The sequence below is a fragment of the Meriones unguiculatus genome, chromosome 6, assembly GCF_030254825.1.
Source record: "Meriones unguiculatus strain TT.TT164.6M chromosome 6, Bangor_MerUng_6.1, whole genome shotgun sequence".
Taxonomy (NCBI): domain Eukaryota; kingdom Metazoa; phylum Chordata; class Mammalia; order Rodentia; family Muridae; genus Meriones; species Meriones unguiculatus.
The window spans coordinates 86,838,673-86,861,765 of record NC_083354.1 but is presented as its reverse complement, the minus strand read 5'-3'; the positions used below and the strand labels follow the sequence as shown (position 1 = coordinate 86,861,765).

The following is a 23,093-nucleotide window of genomic DNA, read 5'->3' as shown; positions in this document are numbered from 1 at the left end:
CGGCCATCTATAATGAGATCTGGTGCCCTCTTCTGGCGTTCGGGCATACATGCAGACAGAACTTTGTATACACAATAAATAAAAGGTTATAGGCTTAATGTCCTTATAAGTTCAAAACAAACAAACAAACAAACAACAAAACCCCATGCTATTAGATAAACAGCAACTTTCAATTTACCTGGATCCAAGTTGAGGCATCCTTGGTCCTATACTGAATGTCAGACTTCAGCCTTAAAATACCACCAAAACCTGAATTGATCCATGTTAACTTTAATATACTGGATAATTCCTCTGAGTTGCTCACTGATAAATTACGTGGTGGGTTGGGTTTCACTGAAGAATAAAACAAGTCCTAATGTTGGTCATTCTTTACTTTTATAATTTCATATACTACAAAGTCAAACAATGATCTTTATAAGATTTTCATTAGAAAGTTTTTAACAAATGAAATTTCTCTAGAAATAATGCTTTGCTATATATTTAAAAAAAGACTCTAAGGAAAGTTTTCCTTGTCTGTTCAGTATATTTGTTATTTCCAGATGCTAATACAAAAAATGCTGACATTGTTATGACAAATCACATTTTAAAAAGAAAATAAACGTAGAACAAGACAGTCACTGTAACTGCAGTGGTATATGAAAAGTAAATAAATAACAGAAGGTAACATTTTAAGTGGGAGGCAGGGTCAGGATCCACAATGTTAGCCTCAGATACACAGCCAGTTTAAGCCAGCCTGGGCTATGTAAGGCCAAACGAAACAAAAAAACCAACAATGATAAAACATTCCAAAAGCAAACTAAAAACAGCCATGAGTGTGGCGAGACTACAGCTATTTTTCAGTTCCCAAATTACATCTAATAATATTATAAAAATCACCATACCAATAAGCATTTCTACATTAATCAAGGTCTGAAAAATAGTTTACAGACCACCGAGTCATCTGACAAAGTCTCAAAATTCAGGCTTATAGGTACCTTTATCCACGGGGTCGAAATTGATGAGCTCTGAGGAGACTTTCCCAAGGGCATTTTCTGCTTTCACCGAGACTTCAATGTTGACAAAATAGACAGGAGTATAGCTCACCATGCAGGAGGTGTTATACTTTGTTTGACAATCAGGAAAGTTCTCTGTTGCCCTAAATATAAAATTGGAAGAAACAGCAATTAGAAATGGATTTGAAAATATAAAGGTGGAAAGTTCTTACAAAAAAGTTGGGTGTGACCCAGGCTGTTGCAGTGAGGCCTGCAATGAACTGTTGCACACCACACACAGACCGTGCTTTTAAAACTGCATTCCGTCTACACCTATGACATTATTTCCACACTTAAGAGAGCTTCATTTTAGAACTTCATGTTATGTCCTTATTGGCCCTTCGCTAAAGATTATCTGTTTCCTTGTGATCTCAGAATAGTATTACCTTGTTCAGGAGGCCCTGCAGATGCCTGAAACACTGGGTAACCCCAAGCCCTAGGTACACTGTGTTTTTTGTTTTGTTTTTGTTGTTGTCGTTGTTTCTACCCATGCTTCACTATGATGGCATTCAATCTCTAAGCATGGCAGATGAAGAACTCTAACATAGTCAGTTAAATAAATGCAGTCTCTCCCTAAATACCGTATTGTACTCACTTTTCTTGTCGTGCGGTAGGATGACATAATGCATGTAAGATTAGAACTGAGGTAAATGATGTCAGTCCTCTGAGAAAACGATGGGACAATTACTGACCTGACAATAATCCAGAAAGGCAGCTGTGGCAGTTTTTGAGTAAGAATGGCCCCATAGGCTCATATATTTGAACGCTTCAGTCATCAGCAAGTGATGCTACGTGACAAGATTTAGGGGCTGTGGCCTAGCTGGAAAAGGTATGGCCTTGTCAGAGGAATGTGTCACGGGGGGAAAAACTCTTGAGCTCTCGAAAAAGTCCAAGCCAGGCCCAGTGACTCTCTCTTCCTGCTGCCTGTGAATCCAGATGTAGAACTTTCACTGCTCCTCTGGGACTCAGCCAGTCTGCCTGCCACCATGCTAAGGAGCTCACCTCTGAAACTGTAAGCAAGCGTTATTTTCTTTTATGAGAGTTGCCTTGGCCTTGGTCTCTTCCCAGCAATAGAATATCAATTAAGGTAAAGAGCATCCATTTCAGGTGATCCTAGATCATGCCGTGATGCTTGATCTAGGCTTTGTACTTGTGGCAGATGATGTCCGTGGTTAGTGGTCTTATTACTTAAAGCGTTTCGCTGGAAGCTTCTAGAAGAACACTGTAATTGCAACTTGCTTGTCTTAAACTCACCTAACAATTGCTTAGAAAGGCTGTTGATCAGAAGGATACCCTTAATCTTGTATTTCTCCAAGGACTACATTCCACACTTTTGCTCGTCAGTGTCTGTGTAATTCAAACACTCTGCACACTCCCTAAGTTCTCGAAGCTTTGTTCTCTGAAGTTGTTTCTGTAACTGCTGGTTCTGTCTTCTGTAGGTGACGCATCAAGGTGGGCCATTCCTCATTCAATAGCTTTCAATGCTGTCCCACATGTCAGGAAATCACTCTCTACCAATTTACCTGCTGTGTAAACGAGTTTCCTGTCTTCCCTGTAAACTTTTGAAAAGCATTCACACCCTCACTCTGTGTTTCTAGTTTGAATTCACTCACTGCAGCTCCATGCTTGTTGCCAACCTAGAAACAGTGAACCCTCTACAGCACTGTGTGGGTACGAACTAGGGTCTCCACCAGTAGCTGACTGAACACAGTCAATACCCATGGCCTCGACCAGCCAAACAAGTCTGTATAAAGAGGTAAAACGTTACTGGACACCATGATAACAGGCAGATGTGCCATCTACTGCTAGTAGGACTTTAAATCTTCTCAAACCCTTCTTGCAAGGATTCTCCCACTTCTGGGATAAGGCACTGATGAACCATCGCAGACAGGAGGGCTGTCACCTCCACATTATAACTCTGCTACCAGAACACAGGTGGATAAGCATGTCCATCTTCACTCTGCAGACTACACTAGGCTTAATCATATGTCTTGAACTGTGGCCAGAGTAGCAGAGCACGTACCTATGCTCTGTGCTTTGGTAATACCTCCACGCCTTAAAGACTGTATGTTCTCCTGGGCACCTGCAAAGGTAACAGCAGTTTCTTCTTTATCTGCAGACAGCCTCTTGAGTAGGTTGTACATGTTCCAATCTAAACACGCTTCTGAATGTGCACAACCATCCCTTCCTTGCAGTAAGTGGCTTGGTGCTGCTTCCCTTAAGAAGTCGCCTGCAGACCCAGTGCTTCCTGGTGCAATACCTTGCTTTCACTTGGAGCATGATTTCTGTTCACATCATCCAGCCACAGATTTGACCCCTTTCTATATTAACTAAGTATCACATACTATACAAACTTACAAAGAGTAAATTTGTCCTTACTGCAGATTAAAATAACCATGGCATGTGATTTTTGTTGAAGAACTTTGTCTTTCACTTAAAGAAAACCACCCATTAGTTTATGTTTGCATATACAAAGGCTATGCTTTGGGACTACTATTAAGTAACACTGGCTTCTCTTTTAAATACAAGCACTGTGTTATCACTATCAAATAACCAAGCTGAGTACTAAGTACCTAACAAGTAGGCAGCATGGATACATGGGCCCAAAGTCAGGGCTGAGAGGGATGTGAAACTTCATCAAGCTATGCAGAAGACAGTACAATTGCTCAGGAATTATTTATCTCTAGAATCGTCCATTTAACACTTTCAGAGTGAAACAACAGATTAAGAGGATTTGTAGTTTTTCTCCTTAAAACAGAATCCCTACTAAACCAGCAATGTCTTTCTCTATTCAGAATATGCTAGGTTGACAAAAGATTAGTTAGGGGAGTTCTCTCAAGACCCCCAAATTTTTCTACCTTTTCAGCCAAACCAAGGAACCACTTGCTGATTGCTGTCAAACACAGAATATTTGCACTATTCAGAAAGCTATGCCTCAGTTTAAAACATTCATGTAAATTAAGCCTTGCTTACTAAGATAAAGCAAACTCTTCCTCTAGAAGAGCCACAGGCATTCTTAACCACTCAGTCATCTCTCCAGCCTAATTTCAAACGCTTTAAAATGACTTAACTATATGTATTTTGGAGAGAAGCAATCTTAAAACTGCTTTTAGAAATATTATCACCAATGCTAACCCTGGAATTGTATCTGTTTATTGTGGGGAATATGCTTTAATATTGTTGGGAACTAGCATTTCAGTGCAGAAAGAGAAGACAGCTGTTTCATGGATTATATATTAAAACAAAATAAAACTGTACTCCCCTTTCAAAGTTGTACACAAATTCAAGATGTACCACACACGCACACTCTTTAAACTTATTTATTCATTTCTTGGTTTTTTGAGACAGAGTTCCCTTATGCAGCTTTGGAATTCCCTGTAGACCAGGCCAGTCTCGAACTCACAACAATCTCACAGATCCGCCTGCTTCTGCCTCCCTGAGTGCTGGGATTAAAGGCACCACCACACCCGGCTGCCCCTGGTATTTTTGTATGCAAGAACAATCAAGTAACCCTGAGACTAGAGGTATAGCTCAAAGGCAGAGTACCTGCAAAGTACCAGGGGTGCACTTGTTAGAACATCAAGAATTGCAAAATAAAATACACCAAACAAAGGAGAGCGCTATAATTTAGTGACTCGTAAATAATGAACACTGACAAGTGCTCAACAATATCAGAAGGACAGAAAAGGGGAAGTGAGCTGCTTCAGCCCTAGTAGCTGCCTCATAGGTTGGGGTGGGAATCAGGATTAACTGAGAAGCACGAGAAAACTTTTCAGGGGAACATGTGAGTTCTACTGGTGTCTCTCTTGTCAAAACTGCTGCACAACAGATCCACCTTAGATCTTTGACTCTCACTATATGCAAAGTTTAGTAAACTTAACTGCTGATGCCAATTGTGTAAACATTGGAATGTTCAACTCTCAAGCATACTAAGACCTGCAGCTCACTATGAAAGCACTACAGAAAGACATGCACTGACTGCTGGAGAGACCACACATGCACGTGATGAAGCGATTCTAGTGAAATGTAATTGCAGAATCTAGGTGATAGCGCTGTGTAGATATTCACTATTCGTCTAGCTTTCATGTGCAGCAAAAGATAGACTGTTAACACTAGCAACACTAGAATCAATGCTGTATGTGGGGGGGAGGGGTGTGCGCGCCCGCGCGCATGTACACAAGCGTGCAGGCCAGTGAGTCGTGTCAAGTGTCTTCCTCAATCCCACTGCATATATTAAGACAGGGTCATACTAATGGCGCCAGTAAGCTCCAGCCTATCTCTGTATCTCTCTCCTCACAGATGAAATCACAGAGCTGTGCCACCACATCTGATGTGTGGGTACTAGTTATCAGGGCTAAGAGCCTCGCGCTTGTGCCATAGCTAAGAGTCACTTTACTGGGGGGAGGGGGAAAAAAAAGAGTCACTTTACTGACTGAATCATCTCCCCAGCCTGCAACATAATGCTAGAAGAAAAAGAAAAACAATGCAGGAGAGCACATCATCCCTGTGAGTGAAATTTTTGGAAAGAGAAATCCAACTCAAATTTGACCAAATAGATACACATAACAGTTTTTAGGAAATAAAGGAATGAGAAAATGTTACACAAAACCCAAAAAGTAAATGAATTGTATGGAAGAAAACAGGAACAGGTAGACTCTGTCACTTAAGAAAGAGAAGAATTTATCAATTTAAAAGGTAGGGAGGTTTTTTAAAAAATCTTAATTCAAAACTATTTTCATAAGAAAGCATTTTATGAGAGAAATGAGTAAATTCATAGTAGCTAGAAGTTTGACATTAAAATATGTCAAAAGGCTCCCATAGGCACAGATTTTTGAATGCCTGGTCACTAGGGAGTGTCATGAGGGGTGGGTCTGGGGTTTCAACTACTCAAACCAAGCCCAGCGTCTCTCTCTCTCTCTCTCTTCCTGTTCCTGCTAATCTGGATGTAGAGCTCTCAGCTCCTCCAGCGCCATCTGTGCCCACACACTGTCACGCTCCCCACCATGCCAATAGTGGACTAAACCTCTGAATGCAAACCAGCCCCAATTAAATGTTTTCCTTTAAACGAGCTGCCATGGTCATGGTCTCTTCACAGTACGAGAACGCTGACTAAGACAAACAGTTTGTGGTGGGCTTGAAAGCCATCATCTGGAGAGAGCATTACAGCACCCACAGACGGACCGTGGCTGGGCTTCTCTGGAGGGCAACGTTGGCAGTATGCACACTGCTCACTGCTGGCGGTGCCCACGAAGGGCACACAATTCCACGGTCAGGTGTGAGCTGTTCCAAATAGTCACCTAACACTGCTGCGGACAAGACCGAAGTCCCAGCAACCGGGTGCGATAATGCAGCCGGGGGCCGGCATGCTGAAGGAACTTACCACTGGGATTTCAAAGTGTAGGTGGTTTCCAGGTAGGTCTCTCTTCCCGGGTCCCACCCGCACTGCATATTCTTCCCCTCGGGCACAATGCAACTCAAATTGGTCGGTATGTCTGGAGGAACTAGAAAGAAATGTGTAAATAGAAACAAAGCTTTATATACACAAACATAACACCCTAGGACCCACCTCAATTAGATAAACGAACTCAAAACAAAGACGTGAGCATGAGAAACAAGTGCTCATTTTTTCGCTTCAAACTCTTTTTTCAATTTTATTTATTTGTTTGTTTATTTCAATTTATTCATTTTGTGGTGCCACTGCAGTCCATCTTCAACCTCTTAAGTACTTTTTGTCATTAAGTATATTTTTAAGTGTTACTGTCTATAATTACTTTCATATTAATTTTCTATATGAAAATAAAATTTTATTTATAATCAGATAAAGCATCAATAATGTCTCCATGTACTGTTTTAATACGAACAATAAGTAATATTAAAAGGCAGCTAGAGAAGCCAAAATGATTCACATATACTTTTTCACTTTTGCATTTTGAAACAGGGTCCTGCTATGTAGGCCGAGCTGGCCTCAAACTCTCCAGGTGTAAAGACTAGCACCCACTGCCACACCCGGCTGCTGAATTTGTCTTTTTTGCTTTCTGCAGGACTGGAAGAAAAGCAAATGCTGACACTATGTAACTCCTGGCTGACCCCTACAGGTCTGGATCACTGGTTCCACTCTTTTTAAAAAATATTTTTTTGAGAATATAATTAAATTATTTCCTCTTCTCTTTCCTCCTGCCAAGCCCTCCCATTTACCCCTCTTTGCTCTCTTCAAATCCATGGCCTCATTTTTCAGTTTTTCTCTGTTTTCTTCATTTAGGGGCCTGTTTAACTTGAGCCTTTTCCTCAGTAATGTGGAGACAGAGACAGACATGGACTGCAAATCAGTAACACACTTGGGGTCACACAGAGTCTCTGGTCAATGCCCTTTTCAAGTAGCTGACAAATGTTAGTCCTTCAGCAGAGAACTAACACCCGTGTTCCTCTTTTGGATTTGTGTGTAACAGTGAAAATGTACACAGTACTTCTAAAGGTTTTTTATAAAATAAGTATATCCAAAAGCTACTGAACCAAGTGACTGTCCTTGGGAAGGCTAACAGAAACCATTAAAAATGTATTCAAGAGTCTGGAAAAATTGAAAAAACCCAAATCTTACAGCCTGAAAGTATGGTGACTCCATACACGTTCTGCTCAATCTGCCCAAAGGACAGGATATTGCAGGTGAGCTGGACAGCCTGGAGGATGATGTCTGTGAAGGTGACACTGGACGTGGTTCTGTTGATGACAGTCACCTGCTCCTTGGGGACAGCAACATGATTTGTCTTCCACACGATGTAACTAGCATTTACATCGTACTGCCGAAGGCATTTTTCCTTTAGCACACAAATGGCAGTGAAGTTAGAGCCACGCTGTATAACTGGAAATTCGGGGTAGATAAAACCACACGGTTCTAAAATTTCACCTGAAAAACAACAACAGACTGTGCTGAGTGGCCTGGGATTGCCCAGCACACATGATGCCTTGAGTTCAATGCAAAAACAAAAAGACAAAAACAAAACAAAAAACCAATGACAGTATCTCCAGCACAAAATGGTATTTGAATAGCAGCATTCTACTCTCAATTTTTTTAGATTTCACAGGTGAGATTATGTGATATTTATCTTTCAGTGTCTGGCTTTTTTCACTTAACGTTTTTTCAGTTCCATTTATCTTGTCCCAAATGACAGAATGTCGCCATTTTGTAAAGAGGGAATGGTATTCCATGATGAGCACTACTGTGAATAGTGTTGCAATAGATAGAAACTGGAATGCGGGTCTCATTCTGACACACTGATTTAACCTCCTTTCCAGTGTTTACTCAGTAGTGAGAATGCAGGATCTCATGTGACTGCTTTACACCGAGTTGTCAATAAACTTCCAGATTGGGCTAACTGAGGCAGAGAGACCCATGTAAATGCAGGTGGCACCATGGCATGAGTAAAAGGAGACAGCATGCTGTGCCCTAGCGCTCACCTGTTTCCTAAGTGCATGCATAGTGTGACCCAGTTGCTTGTCAAATATTTTGTTGTAGCAGTGAGAAAATGAACTATGACAATCTGCTATGGAACTGCTTTTTCTTTAAGAGCCTTCCTTATTGGTTTTTCTAATAGCTGTACTAACAGAAAATGCCACCAATACTATGTTTGGTTTCCTTTTCTCTGTACTCTTGCTGGCAGTTATGTTTCTTTGATAAGTCACTCTAATAGGTCATTCCTTGCTGTGATTTTGGGTGGCACTTTCCTAAGGATTAGTACTGAGTATGCTTCCATGGAATTCACACCATGCTATCTAAAAATTTTTTTAATTAATTAATTTTTATTAATTAGTTTATATACTTTGTATCTCAGCTGTAGCCCCCTGCCTCGTGCCCTCTCTCCACCCTCCCTCCCTTTTCTCCCATGTCCTCCTCCCCATCCATCTGACCCTAGCCTATCAGGTCTCATCAGGACTGGCAGCATTGTCTTCCTCTGTGGCCTGGCAATGCTCTCCCTCCCCCCCCCAGATGGAGGTGATCAAAGAGCCAGCCACTGAATTCATGTCAGAGACAGTCCCTCTTCCCATTACTAGGGAACCCACTTGGACATTGAGCTGCCATGGGCTACATCTGAGCAGGGGTTCTAGGTTATCTCCATGCGTGGTCCTTGGTTGGAGTACCAGTCTCAGAAAAGACCCCTGGGCCCAGATTTTTTGGTTCTGTTGCTCTCCTTGTTGAGCTGCTCACACCATCCTATTTTAATTATTGTAGCTTTGCAAAATATAACGTCTGTATTTTTTCCTATTTTGCTCAAGATTATTTTGGGTTTTTGGGTATTTTATGGTTACATATAAATTTTAGAAAATTTTTTTCTAATTATGTAGATTGCTTTGAAAAGTACAGAAAATGTAACAATATTGATTTCTTCTAATTCATACATTATTGTCTTTCCATATTGCCTATGGATTGTCTTTCCATATTTTTATGTCCTTTTCAAAAAATTCATTAGCTTTTATAGTTTACATTTGAGAGATATTTTAACTCTGACTAAATTTACTTGTATTTATTTTTGGAGCTACTGTAAATACAACTGCTTTGCAGATACATTACCATTAGCACATGACAATGTTACTGATGAATGAATGTTAATTTTGTATTCAGCAACTTTTCTGAATTCAGTGATTAGTTCTGTGTTTTGTTTGCAGACTCTCTGGGGTTCCTATAAATAAGGTTATGCCATCTACAGTAACACAGTCTGACATCCTCTTTTCCAACCTAGGTATCTTTTATATTCCTTTCTTTTGTCTGATTGATTGCTCCGGCTAGATCTTTAATTATCATATTAAATAGAGGTGGTTAGAAATAAAGGTAATGAAAATAACTCCTCTATCTGGTATCAGATCTTAGAGAAAAAGATTTTGGCTTCTCACCATTCAGCATGTTAGCTGTGGACTTGGACTTGAGCTGTGTGTGTGTGTGTGTGTGTGTGTGTGTGTGTGTGTGTGTGTAAAACTATTATACTGAAATGTTCTTCTATACATAATTCATTATTTTAGGTTATGACAGATTTTACATAATATTTATCAAATGCATCTACTAAGATGAATAGACGGGTTTTGTCCTTTAACCTGTCAGTGTTGTCAATCTCATTTACTCATTATGGTAAATAGACCTTGTACCTCTGAAATGAATGCATTTAATCTGATTAAATAATCTTTTTAGTGTGCTGATAGATCCCATTCCTAGCATCTTATCAAGAATATCTGCAACTATATTTATCAGGATATTGGCGTATAGCTTGCACATTCGTGCATTGTCTGGTTTTGGTATCAAACAATGTTGGTCTGATATTTCCAAAATAAGGATACAGGGTCTTGCTAGGTAGTTCAGGCTGGCCTTGAATTTGTAATCCTGCCTTAGTTTTCCAAGTGCTAAGACTACAGATACATGTCAGCATGCTTAGCTCAAAAATTTTATTTCTTACTCTTATTTCTCTACCTCCCATGCTCTTCCTTAGGCCAGATGCCTCATTGGCACCTTCTACTTCTCTCTCTCTGTAGCTTCAGCACCCAGGAGCTTAAGGCTGCTTGCTTTCCCACCAATGCTTGCTAGTGGGTTTCTAGGTTCTTACTCATCCTATTTGGGCTTCAGTTTAACATAAAACTTACCAACTATTCAAAGTGAAGCTCAACTCCTCGGTGTGAAGAGAGCTGACCTAAAGTGCTGCTCTTCAAACTGTCAGTGAGAGTCAGGTATTTTCTCCAACCTGCCATTGCTGTGTATTTTTCTTTTTTTTTTTTTTTTCTTCCTTCTTTTTTTTGTTTTGTCAAGACAGACAAAACCAAGGGCTCTGTGTAGCCCTGGCTGTCCTGGAATTACTCTGTAGACCAGGCTGGCCTCAAACTCACAGAGATCCACCTGCCTCTGCCTCCTCTAAATGCAGAGGCAGAGATTAAAGGCATGTGCCACCACTCCTGGGCTCTGTTAGAAGTTTTCTAAGGGCTGGAGAGAACACTTGCCCATCTTGCAGGACTGGATTCTATCACTGTGCACACACTAAGTCACAATCCGTACCTCCTCCAGTCCCAGGGGATTCGATACACTCATCCACCGCCACCAGCCACCAGGAATGTATGCGGTGTATGAACAGGTATACATGTAGGCAAAACACCCATACACAGTTTTTTTTTTTTAAGTTTTCTAAATATAAATTCTTAATTTCTTTACTCATCTCACTTCGGACCACCAGATCTCAGGCTGTCATCAGGTTAGGTTGAGAATAAGCAAGAGAAACGTCTTCTAGGCACTACTGTTTTGTTTTCAGACTACACTCAACCATAGGGAGAAACTATGTTCAGGCTCCCCTGCCCTAGGGGAGCTGGGGACTTCCTAAGAGTTGAACAGCTTCTGCAGAAAGATGACTTTTGGGTAACCGAGGAGAAAAAAAGTGCTAAGAATTAACAGATTTTTCTCCCATTCCTTTATTTTAAAACATTTTACACACACTCGCACCCCTAACATTATTGAAATATAGCCAATTACCATTAAGTATTGATGAAATTCAAACCATGTCCAACAAATTATCAGGCCTATTTGTGCTGAAGACACTTCTTTCAATAATGACCCCTGAGAGACTCTAAGTATATTATATAATTACATAATATATAAAAATAAGTGTACTTTGTAGAGTTGGGACATTTCATGAACCTTACCTATAGATTCAGTGGTGAGGAAAATAAGCAAAGCTTGCACTAGCCAAGTCCTCGATGCTGACATCTTGCACGAATGTTCCTGTAACAACAAACAATGTAAGATTTGTTTTGTTTTTCCGAGACAGAGTTTCTCTGCGTAGCCTTGGCTGTCCTGGACTCACTATGTAAACCAGGCTAGCCTGGAACACAAGAGATTCGCCTGCCTCTGTCTTGCTGGGATTACAAGTGTGTGTCACTGCCCCCAGCTACAATGTATGATTTTTAAAACCCATTCTCTTACACGCAAGCTAAAACACAGGCATGTTTCTATTGTGAAGCTATTTTCTGGAAGGCGGTAATATACATGCATGAATGCAATCTTTTTCTATGTTTACTAAAGTTAAGGCTGCACAGATGTCTGAAGTCTTCCATCTCACAGTAATTTGTATATATAATTTCACATCATAAAAAACTGGGATTGTTATATTGATGTTACCTAGCAGTTTTGCGCTATGGTACATTCTTCTTGCTAATTGCTATGGCTCAGTTTGTCTGCTATGCAGCGGTTTCATGAACACAAAGCATCGTGAGTCCCCTGAGTTAAGAACAAAAGGCATGACTGAGCAGCAGCAACAGCTTCTCCTGCTAACTACCAGCTCATCCCACAGGGTGCAGTGACGTCAGGTGACACCTGCTGACAGCAAGTTAATCTCACAGGACACAACAATCACACTTAGAAACCCACACCTTAAACTCAGCAGGAAGCCTTTTACTCTAGAGGTCATTACAGCTAGCCTTGAAAACTGTAAGCAAGCCTTCCTAAGTGAGACAGTACTTCAGCATCCTCTAAACGATTGTACGGGTGAGGCGGTCAGGGCTTCCTTAACAAGCAGTATGCAAAAATCATGATCCACAGATTTTTTTAGTGTATACATTAAGCCTTAATGAATTATAACCCAACAACACTATACAGACAAGGTATACATACACTGAAAGAAAGTTGTGCTAATATCTTCCAAAGGTATACACTGAGGAATGTTTCATGGATGCCCAAGGCAGGTACAGCTCCACAGCTCAGGCGCTCCACACAGGTTCAATCCCCAGCAACAAGAAAAACCAAAACACAACCAAAAGCTGATGAGAAGCAACCAGACAAACTGAGCAGAAGCAAGAAGAATGAACAAGCATGCACAGCATGGTTTAACTCTCACATGCAAGACAGAATTAGAGCAGCTGGGCTTGCGACTGGGCAGCGCCACGAGAAAACGGAAAAGCCTTTCACTGCAATGACTAGAAAGTATCACTTCCTAATTTTTAAAACTGCCACGGAGTTGTGAGGAAGGCACATCTACTACAGTGTCGGACACTAAAGTACAAATGTGTTCTACACAACTAACTTTGCTTGTGACTTACTCTGTTTTAAAATGGACAGTATTTGCTAAATTTATCTTTTGACTCTGTTAAGAAGAAACATTCAAACTAAAGGCTATTAAATGTTCCTCTTCTTCCACGGCTCTTGCAGAATAAGCACATACTATAAAAATACTACATACAATGACTTCCTTGAATTTGGCTTTCTAGGAAGCTTTAAAAAAGCTAAAACAATGAGTCGTATCTGTTGATGCAAGGAAGGTTTATTTCAGAACTGAGTGGCTCTTCTATATTGGTAACTCCTTGAGGATGCCCTGAAAGGTGTGTCACAGTAATTACAAGAGTGATGCTCAGCAGAGATTGTGAATGCTTGAAAATGCTTGAAAACTACACGCAGTAACTGCATCGTTGCTTGTTCATTCAGTCCAAGAATTTTCTCTTGGGGAAAAAAAAAAGGCAGTGTAGTTGTAACTAACTGATTAATATGTATCATTATCATCATAATAACTATGCCAGTTTAAATATTCTTATTGCCAATATTGGGGCTTTTTAGTTTATTTCCATTTTTAAGACTTTAACCCAAGGACAGAATGAAGAATGAATAAGGATTGCAGTCGCCGAGAAGATGGCAGTGTAAACTGTTACAGTGGCAAGGGAACTATTAGAGCTGCAGAACCCTTCTTTCGGAAATAAAGCAGAGCATGGTCACTGAGAGCCAGGCAGAGATCAGGGTAGTCTTCTACAGATGCGTTACCCTGGATGCATCTGCCGAATACCAGCCATAGCTACATTAAGGTATTTTACAACCAACCAGCCGTCCCTCTTTTCCAGTTCATGCTAACAGACACTGGACTGTTTTATGTTAGACAGAAAGCTCTCACACTGATCACTTTCCCAATATCCTTGGGTGGCAGATAGGTAAGGCAGGAATTATTTATTAGACTTTTACAAAAGAAAAACAAGCATTCAGACAACACAAATAACTTACCCAACTCACAAAATTAGGTAATGAAAAAGCATGAATCTGAAGCAAGTCCACGGCCTCTAATTGTCATGTTCCTTCTGTCAGGTCTCCCTGTGAAGACAGAAGGGCCCTGTTCAGGAAGCTGACTTGGATAATGTGCTTCTTTACTGCAATCTTTGGGAGCTTCGCACGTGCACCCAATGTATTTTGGTCATAGTCACTCTACTCCTTCCCTAACTCCAGATCGTCTGGACCTGTGCTTGCATTTTCAGGTTTGTACCAACCAGCATGTCAGAGATAGGAACTTCAGAATAAAATAATCCTATAAATATTTAGAGCAATAAGACTTTTATAAGAGAAACACAGAACAGGGCTGTATCATAGAAGGCAGAGACTGGGGTGACTGTAGCTACAAGCTAAAAAATGTCAACACATGGTGACTAGTGGAGGGTAGGAAGGGCCAAAGGGTTCTTTCCAGTCTCAGAAGGACTTCTGGCTTCCGGAGAAAATAACATTTCTGTAAACTCTATCTATCTATCTATCTATCTATCTATCTATCTATCTATCTATCTATCTATCTATGGCAGGTTTTCTCTGAGCAGCTCTGGCTGTTCTGGCTGTCCTGGAACTCGCTCTGTAGTAGTTCTGCCTGTCTTTGCCTTGGGAGTGCTAGGACTAAAGGCATGCACCACCACCACCACCCAGGATCATTTTTCTAAGTTTAAGCCACCTAAATTATGGCACTTTGTTACATCAGTCCTAAGAAACGAACACATTGTGTGTATTAACCCAAACAGAATGGAAGGAAAGAAGACAATTTTCTGTGTTCTTAACCTATCTCTAGAACTCAGAACCGTATTTAGCATAGACTATGCTTATTAGATACAGAAACAACATTCGAATGTATGCATAACATTCGGTACTGCAACCCAACCAGTGCCGCGTCTGTTACATGCTACGCTTGTGAGAAGTGAGTACTGGGGGCAGAATGACTGGGCCATGTGGGAGGTGTCAGGTTTAGTTATAGAGCTTCCTGGATGGTCTGACTATTTAAATAGTCTGCCAATTTTTAATGACATTTATGTCATTATTATTGTTTTGAACATATATTCCAGAAACAATCCTGTTAGAAACTTGATTTGCACATAATTTTTCTACAGTTTGTAGCTTGTCATTTTATTTAAAGCTTTTAGCGTACGCATGTATTATGTTCTTACAATCCTTATTTAAAAGCAAAAACAAAACCCAAGAGGTGGGCTGTAGTTTGCCTGTTCCCATCTATTTGCTTATTCTTTTACAGCTTTTATACTGTTGGGATAAGTAATTTTCAGCAGTTTTGAAATATGTAGCTGCTACAATGTCAAATAAAATGTTAAAGCTAGCAGAAACCCTAAACATTCAATGTAATGTTTGAACAAATGATTACTTAAAAACTAGCACTCCTGCATATCAATAAAAACCAACTAAGAAATATAACAAAAACAAAACAACAAAAAACAAACAAACAAACAAAAAAAAAAACCACTGGTTATAATAGCACCAAAAGACTAGATAGAAAAAAAAAAATCTAGTCAGAACTAAAGAATTCCATAATAAAAAAATGCAACACAACTTTAACCCAAACAGCAAAGTAGTTCATTATAGAACTTTACACATCAATTAAAATTTCACATTAAACATTAGATACTGAGCCGATTTTCAAACAAAAAGGTTTTGATATATCCACACATGTAAAGATAATTGAAACATGCATGAGTTAAAACATGAAGAATAGACAAGTCAACTACATGAAATAAAAGAAACTCAATTTCGTTGCTTATAGGACTCGGATATAGCTCAGTGGTACATAGCTACCTTCACATGTATGACTTTGTTTTCATCCCTGGCACCACAAAACAAATAAACAAACAGATAAGTAACTTAAAAATTGTAAGCTGGTCATACACATACCTGCAAGTCTCAGCTGGGGCCTGAGAAACTAAAAAGGAAACCAAGTTGAGCCTAAGACTTGGCGGCTAGCCTAGGCAACATGTGGAGGACATACAAAACAAAATCTGACTAAAAAAATTACACCATCATTCAAATACACTTTGTGATAACTGGTCCTATGAGCAAAAATATAAAAAGGTATTTTTAATATACAAACATAGTCCAGAGTTAGCAAATACGTGCAAAAGTCACACGATATACATATTGGAAAACATGAAACACTTAGGACTTTTGAGGACATAATTCTTTACGAATTATCATGCCTATTTTAGTCAAATGAGTTTCATTGAGTACTCTGATAAAGATCCTTGTTCTCCTCATCACTTAAAAAACAAAACGTTGCGAGTACAATTGATGCCAAATAGTTCTCACTTTACAGGAAGCTCCAAGCTAACAGGTAAAATATGAGCGAAGTGCTTTGGGAACAGAGAAAATCCGATTCAGGGCTATAAAGAGCACTCCATTACAAAATAAAGTGAGAGTCTTGAGAATGAGAAAACAGTACATGTATGGCTGAAACGCACCAATGAGAAGGTCTACCAAACAGCAGTGCTCCCTGAAATACAGCTCAGACGAGCTCAGCTTGCAGTAAGGGGATACAGAAGATGTACAAGAAAGGATTCTGTATAAGACACCCAACTATTTACAATTGCAGTACGCAACCCACTGTTTTTACAAGTAACGATTCATCTACTCTTCCTTAAAACAAAGGGTCAAAGTGACCACTACAGAGAATCTGAAAATTTGGAGGCGGGACATTCAACTTTTAACAACGCATGTTTTTAGCAACTTATGTTTCACTGAAAGGAATCTAAGTTCTTGCTCTGGAATGAGTACGGGCAGCTTTAAAGCAGCAATCCAAAGTCCCACTACACACTAACAGATACAGCTCTCTGATTCAAGATCAGTGAACTTCTCACGAAATTGCTCTAAAACACACTCACTAGCCACAGAAGGAGAAAGTCCTGGTAGCCCTGTGAAACCCCATGTTTCTAAAGCCTTCCACCCACCATCCCTTCTTTTCAAATTCTCCATACTTCCTGGTTTAAACAAAACCATATAGTGGAGATGGTTCTTTCCTTTATCTGCTTCTCTGTAGTCTCTGTTAGCTTTTATCTCCTAGCCATGAATGGACCCAAAGATAAAGTACTCAAGATCTAATTTTCTTTTAAAATAGTTACTGTGATGACTTCAACTATTACCTTACCTTCTAACCAAATTTCAAGAATTCTGGCTTGAATCTTCAATTCTACATCTGTATCATCTTAGATAGTCTGACTCTGATGCAAATCAATTTAATAAATCTCTCCTCAAAAGCTATCTACAAACGTACATATTCATGTACTCACATAGGCATGATCCTCAGCATTACCAGGGTTTTTTAATCACAGAAACGTATCTCATACACACACTCCTATAAACAACCTACTCCGTCAGCTGCCTCGGTACAGTCGATTTTCTCTTATCTACCCTCACAACTGGACTTTTCTGTCACAAATCTTACCCAGACTCCTTCCACTACCTCTTCTCACCGGCCTCTCTTTATCGGGACACTGGACCTGATCAGCGCTCACAGTAGCTGCCAGCCGCTCCTCTGCCACGACTTCCTCCTGGACCAGGTCACAGTACCTCACTTCCAGCTCCCAGCTGCTTTCCTTCCAGAGCAACCTTCTGAAGAGAAGCACTACTTCAAAGCCACCATTCTTCCTCAAAAGGTTTTAAAAGGGTGATTAGTAATGCCAAGTACTTAAACTATCAGAGAACCTAACTGTCCAACTGATCTCCAATACTCAGTTCTATTTTTAAATATCAATAACAGAGGAGCCTGGGGTACACAGTTCATAGAGCACTTGCTTACAATGTGGAAAGGCCCTGGATCAACCCTCAGCACACAACAGAAATAAAACCCTTTCTTTCGATGCCTTTTTCTCAAACTAGCATGCTATAATCCGGAGAAAATGACAAGCAATCTGGCTTTTTACTCCAGTTTTGCTGAAATTATTGTTTTAGCTCTCCAACTGCAAGGCAAATATTTAAGCTCCTCCTTTTGTGTGGCCTCAGCAAATTGGTCTTAACTTTCAACATCTTCATGTCAGCCACACCTAGACGTTAAGCTCAAGTTACAACTTAGGGTCGACCTCTAACACACCTTGAAAGGGTGCTTGTCCATGCACTACAGCTTGAGTCCACAATGCCAGTGTCCCGCTCACTCTGCCTTGATCACTGTTTATAACCCAGATGAACATCTCGTCTGTGGAATTTCCCCCATACTCACAAACATCTGTGTTCCCGCTGCACTTTCAGAGCCCCCTAAAAGGATTTAAAACGTAGCACAGTGATTACGCAATTTCATATCCTGAGAATCTTGAGGCATTTAGTGAACAGCTAAAAGAATGGTTAATTTTAGCCAGGCGTGGGGGCACACCCCTTTAATCTCAGAAGGCAGGAGGCAGAGGCAGGTAGATTGCTATGTGCTCAAGGCAAGCATGGTCTACAAATCAAGTCTAGGACAGCCAAAACTGTCCTTGAGAAACCCTGTCTCAAACAAACACACAAAAAACAACCAATAATAATATGAAGTGGCTAATTTATGTATGTATGTATGTATGTATGTATTATGTACATAGGTAAGCAGTACTGACAGAATATATTTATATATGCAGTGCTGAGGGCCTGGCACATGCTAGGCAAGCATTCTGGTACTTACTGCCTGCATTCCCAGCCTAAAGGTTCGTTTTAAAGGTATGGAAAAGCAACGTGTACTACAGTTAAACTGTACTCAAGATATCTATGTATCAATATAGAATCCGTAGCTTCTATGTCTGGGGGTTGGTCCTTGAGTAAAAGAGGCTTGTAAGACCCACTTGGGTCTTCTTACAAGGCTATGAAGAACACATGAATACAAGCAAAATGTTCCCACAGCGGCTGATGCACGAACTGCGCGAGTACTGGTTATTAGACTGAATACATTATGGCAGCTGCACACGGCAGGCCTTCGCTAGGCTCTACAGTCTCCATTCTGGCCTCCGTTCTACTTAGGGATGGGATCTCTCTAGTGTCCCCTTTATCCAAACCTTAGCCAGGTTTCATGGCTGACCTCCGGAAAACCCACCGGATGTCAATCCCGTCCCTAACCCCCCACAGCAGTTTCTGTATCACTCATCATTTAATGGAAACCACTCCGTATCCGAGTAATTTTTCACACAACAGTTTGCCAACCCAATTTTGTAAACTTTGAAGAACCTAGACACTATCCACAGCAGGCTGAGCACTTACTACAACCATCTCAACAGACACCTCACCTGTGTCCAAGCCTTGCAATCAAACACTTGGAGAAAGCAGTAAGAACTTCCCTGCCCCTTCCGCAGACAAGGTGCAAATATATTAGAAACAGGTGATGTGGAGCAAAACGAGATCTGAAATTACTTCTAGGGAAAACCCCTTCCTGCTCCTACAAGTGTTCTACGCAATATTCAACTTCCCATACCAAATTATAGTAATGAATTCTCTAAAAGAAATCTGTCAGTAGGACAGTTTGTGAGCACAGTGTTTGGAGTCATATCTTTTGAGCCTGTTTCCTCTTCTAAACACCTACATCAACAATACAGATGAAAAGAGTGGGAAAAAAAAATGTACTATAAAGCCTATCCTTATCTGCCATTTTTCTGTTCACTTTTGAATAGAGGCAAACGGGCACAGTTATTCCCCAAAAGAAACCGGTGGGAAACACAATTGTAGGTTAAATTTAACCTACTGTCATATTAGTCCTCTAAGTGCAGCATTCCAGTTTATAGTTCAAATGTTAAATATGGACACAAACTTAGGAAATTAAGACGACGGCTCTCACCCCCTCTGATAATGAGTCAGTAACTTCAAATTAAAAGTTGTCCCAATTGGAAGCTGGAAGGCACACAAGGTCTAAAAGGTTTTGTTTACAGCACTGGCCAGACCAAAACAGCTTAATCTTTGGGAAGACTCACCCTGACATTCCAGTTATCAACTGACTACTTTGAAACAGTGCAGCTGCTGGAAAGTCCAATAACTATACAAATCAATCCCAAATGGGTTTCCTTGTGAGGGATAAATGACAAGAACAGAAGTGGGCTAAGCCTTTCATCCTATTTTTGTTTGGCGTTCTGAATCAAAATGTTCATCCAGGAGAGGAGAGGAGAGCCTCCTGCTATTTGGGGGGGAAGGGGGGTGAAGAGATTTACGCCTAGGAGGTGAAAGTTTAAAGCCAGATGGGTTTGTTCTCGGGATGTGAAGGCACGCGTCCCTTATTAGGAAGGGTTTCGTGGACCGGACCCAAGGGAAGGCTAATATTTAATAAACACTGAACTTTCTCGTCCACGCCGAAACGTTACGATTTCTGGGCGAAAAGTTCGCTCCGGGTATAAGAGATATCGAGAGCGAAGGAGGGAAGAGTAAGAGCCCCGGGGCCGGTGGCATTCCGGGCGGCACGGAGGACCACACTTTGTGGGGCCGGGAGGACGCGGTCACCCGGGACGCGCGAGCCCGAGGGGACTCCGGGGCGGGGGCTCGGAACTGTGCGTCAGGGACCCGGCGGGTGACAACGCCGGGGGAGTCGGCGCCGGGAGCAGGGAGGGAAGGAATGCGGGGATTCCCGGGCCGGCCCGACGGGCTCCGGCCGAGCGCGCGGCCGCTCCAGCCCGGCCCCGCTGGGCCCCGGGTGCCAGGTGGCGGCCGCGCCAGGCAGCCCGCCCCCTCCCGCGCCGGGGCTCTGCCCTCCCTACCTTCAGGCCGCGAGCCTCGCCGCTCCGGGGCCTCCCTCGGCCCCACCGATCTCGGCTCGCTCCGCCGGGCCCTCAGCCGCGCCGCGGCACAGCACGCTCCGAAACTCCGGCCTCCCGACGGCACACGCCGCCCACCGCCCGCCGCTGACCCTGGCTCTCCTAGCTCCGCCCTCCATCGCCCCGCCCCCCAGGAGCCGAAGCCCGGGAGCTGATTGGCTGGGGTCAGTCCCGGGGCGTTCGGCGATTGGTCCGGGGTCGCTGGAGGCGAAGGGGCGGGACTGCGGGCCTCCGCGATTCCCGTAACGCGGCTCCCGGCGTCCCGGATTCCGGAGGCTGAGCCCGGCCGCCTCTCCTAGGCGAGATCGAAGGCTTTCCCCGCCGCTCTTCGGTGGGTGGCCGGAGCGGAAGGTTCCGTTTTCCCGAGAGACCTGGGGTCGCAGACCGCAAGCCGGTGCCTCCCGCGATCCTGCTCCCCGCGCTGGCTTCCCCGAGGGCCTGCGAGCCTCTGGAGACCGCCGGGAGGCCTTTGAGACTGCGAGCCAGGGAGCTCCCTGGGGACAGGGCTGGGCTTAATGGCCCGGACTGCGCTCGCCAGTGGTGACCGCTTCGGTCCTGGGTTTCCGTAAACGAACCTTGCCACTGTCCAGTTCGTTGTTGTTTGTTGTTGTGAGTAAACGAGTTTGGGTGTTTGGGTGTGATCCTTGAGCCCCAGATCTGGTGACTTGCCAAGAAACTCGGTTTTTTTTTTTTTTTGGTTTTTTTTTTTTTTTTTTTTTTTTTTTTTTTTTTTGCGGTGTGAGCCTCCTGATCTGTGATTGGAAAAACCAGTTTAATTGTAATTCACCATCCTGCCCTCGATTGGAAAATGAACCTAAAGGCTCGTGTGTGCGTGTGTGTGTGTGTGTGTGTGTATACACCCCCACCCCAGCAAGATGAGAAGCTTGAAGCTCTACAGCTCGTGTTGGTTAACCTCTGCGGGGGAAGGGGCCTGCGCTGGAGTGTGGTTGATATAATCGGTGAAACTCCACCGAAGAAAATCGATTTTCTCATTCCCAATATGTATCATTGGGTTGGGTTGGGTTTGGTTTTCCTCTAAAAAAAAGAGAAAGGACAGGAAGCAGGGTGGATGGAGGTTGGTGTGGGAGGAGTTGGGGGACAAAGAATGTGCTAAAAATATACTGTATAAAATTCGCAATTGAAACTTTTAAAAAGATTAAAAGTGAAGAAATGACTCAGAGAAGGAAAGAAGCACAATGAAGGCTAGGGACTTTTGGAAGAATGGTAGCCTACAATAATGATTTAAGAAGCAAATAATACCCCAAAATTAGTAATTTTAAATTTCTGTGTTACACTGATGGTTAGGATGGGATAAAATGGATCAAACCCCAATCCCTCTTCCTACCCCCCTTCTCTCTCTGCTGCCTATCTCTATACCCCACGGTCTAAATCACGACCTCTTAGGTGTTGGTCAGACACTGCAAGGACACCACCAAGGCCAGCCAAAAGGGTCCCAGACATCCTTGAGGGTGATCAACTAAAGATGAATTCAGCTCTTGCTGCTGCCGCCTGGGGAGGGCTTGTGTTCAATTAAGATCTTACAGAGGTGCAACTAGAGTTGCTGGGGGGCAATGCATTGTGGTTCGTGGTGCACCTCCCAGACTGTCTAAATGCAAATGCTAGCAGTGCTACTTCCAGTCCCTGTGACCTTGGAGTTTTTCATTTGCAAAATGAGGAGAATGGTTCTGACCTACTAAGTTGCAAAAATGAAGTTATTTAAAATACAGAAAGGGGTTGACAAATGGTACGTACTCAGTATCCGTTATCCTTGAACCTCTCTTAGGCGCTGTTCCTCAGACCTTCCTGCATTCCAGCATTTATTTAGAATTCTCTAACATTTCTCAAATTTCAAATTTCTCTAAGGTGGTTGTGGGTAGAAGGAAGTCGATATCTTATAACCATTCATGGGCCTTGGCCCATTGGTGGGGAATAGAAAGGTCTATGCTGCCTGTCTCATATTATCACTTAATCGTGGCTGTCTGTACTGGCTTAGCTCAGGCCTTGGCATTAAGAAACTCACATTTTGTGAGAGCAGTTAAAGTAGTAAGCAAAGGGAGTGGAGAGATGGCTCAGCTGTTAAAACCCAGATGCTTTTGCAGAGGACCCAGGTTCAAATCCCAGCACCCATATCGGGCCAATTTAACCTCAGTTCCAGGGACTCCAACACCCTCTTCTGACCTCCAAGGACACCTGTATACACATGGTTTACATAAGATCCCAAAGATGCACCACACACAAGAAAAACAAAACAACACCTTGACAAACAATCCTAAACAGAAAAAT

At 42.1% G+C, this 23,093-nt stretch overlaps 1 protein-coding gene across 3 annotated transcripts in view; it reads right to left on the bottom strand.

The window, feature by feature from the left end:
- Il6st (interleukin 6 cytokine family signal transducer) overlaps window positions 1-20,912 on the bottom strand; it is a 40,475-nt gene extending 19,563 nt beyond the window's left edge. Inside the window, exons 1-8 of one of the 3 annotated variants that reach the window (XM_060385718.1) lie at window positions 20,754-20,912; window positions 14,035-14,121; window positions 12,664-12,809; window positions 11,697-11,775; window positions 7,627-7,932; window positions 6,412-6,532; window positions 975-1,135; window positions 179-333 (exon numbers count right to left, since the gene is read on the bottom strand). In XM_060385718.1, the coding sequence (XP_060241701.1) occupies window positions 179-333; window positions 975-1,135; window positions 6,412-6,532; window positions 7,627-7,932; window positions 11,697-11,760 (807 nt within the window). In that variant the 5' untranslated portion in view covers window positions 11,761-11,775; window positions 12,664-12,809; window positions 14,035-14,121; window positions 20,754-20,912. The remainder of the gene's footprint in view (window positions 1-178; window positions 334-974; window positions 1,136-6,411; window positions 6,533-7,626; window positions 7,933-11,696; window positions 11,776-12,663; window positions 12,810-14,034; window positions 14,122-20,753) is intronic. The other 2 variants (XM_021633607.2, XM_021633608.2) reach the window with 2 other exon arrangements.
- Window positions 20,913-23,093: the final 2,181 nt, after the last annotated feature.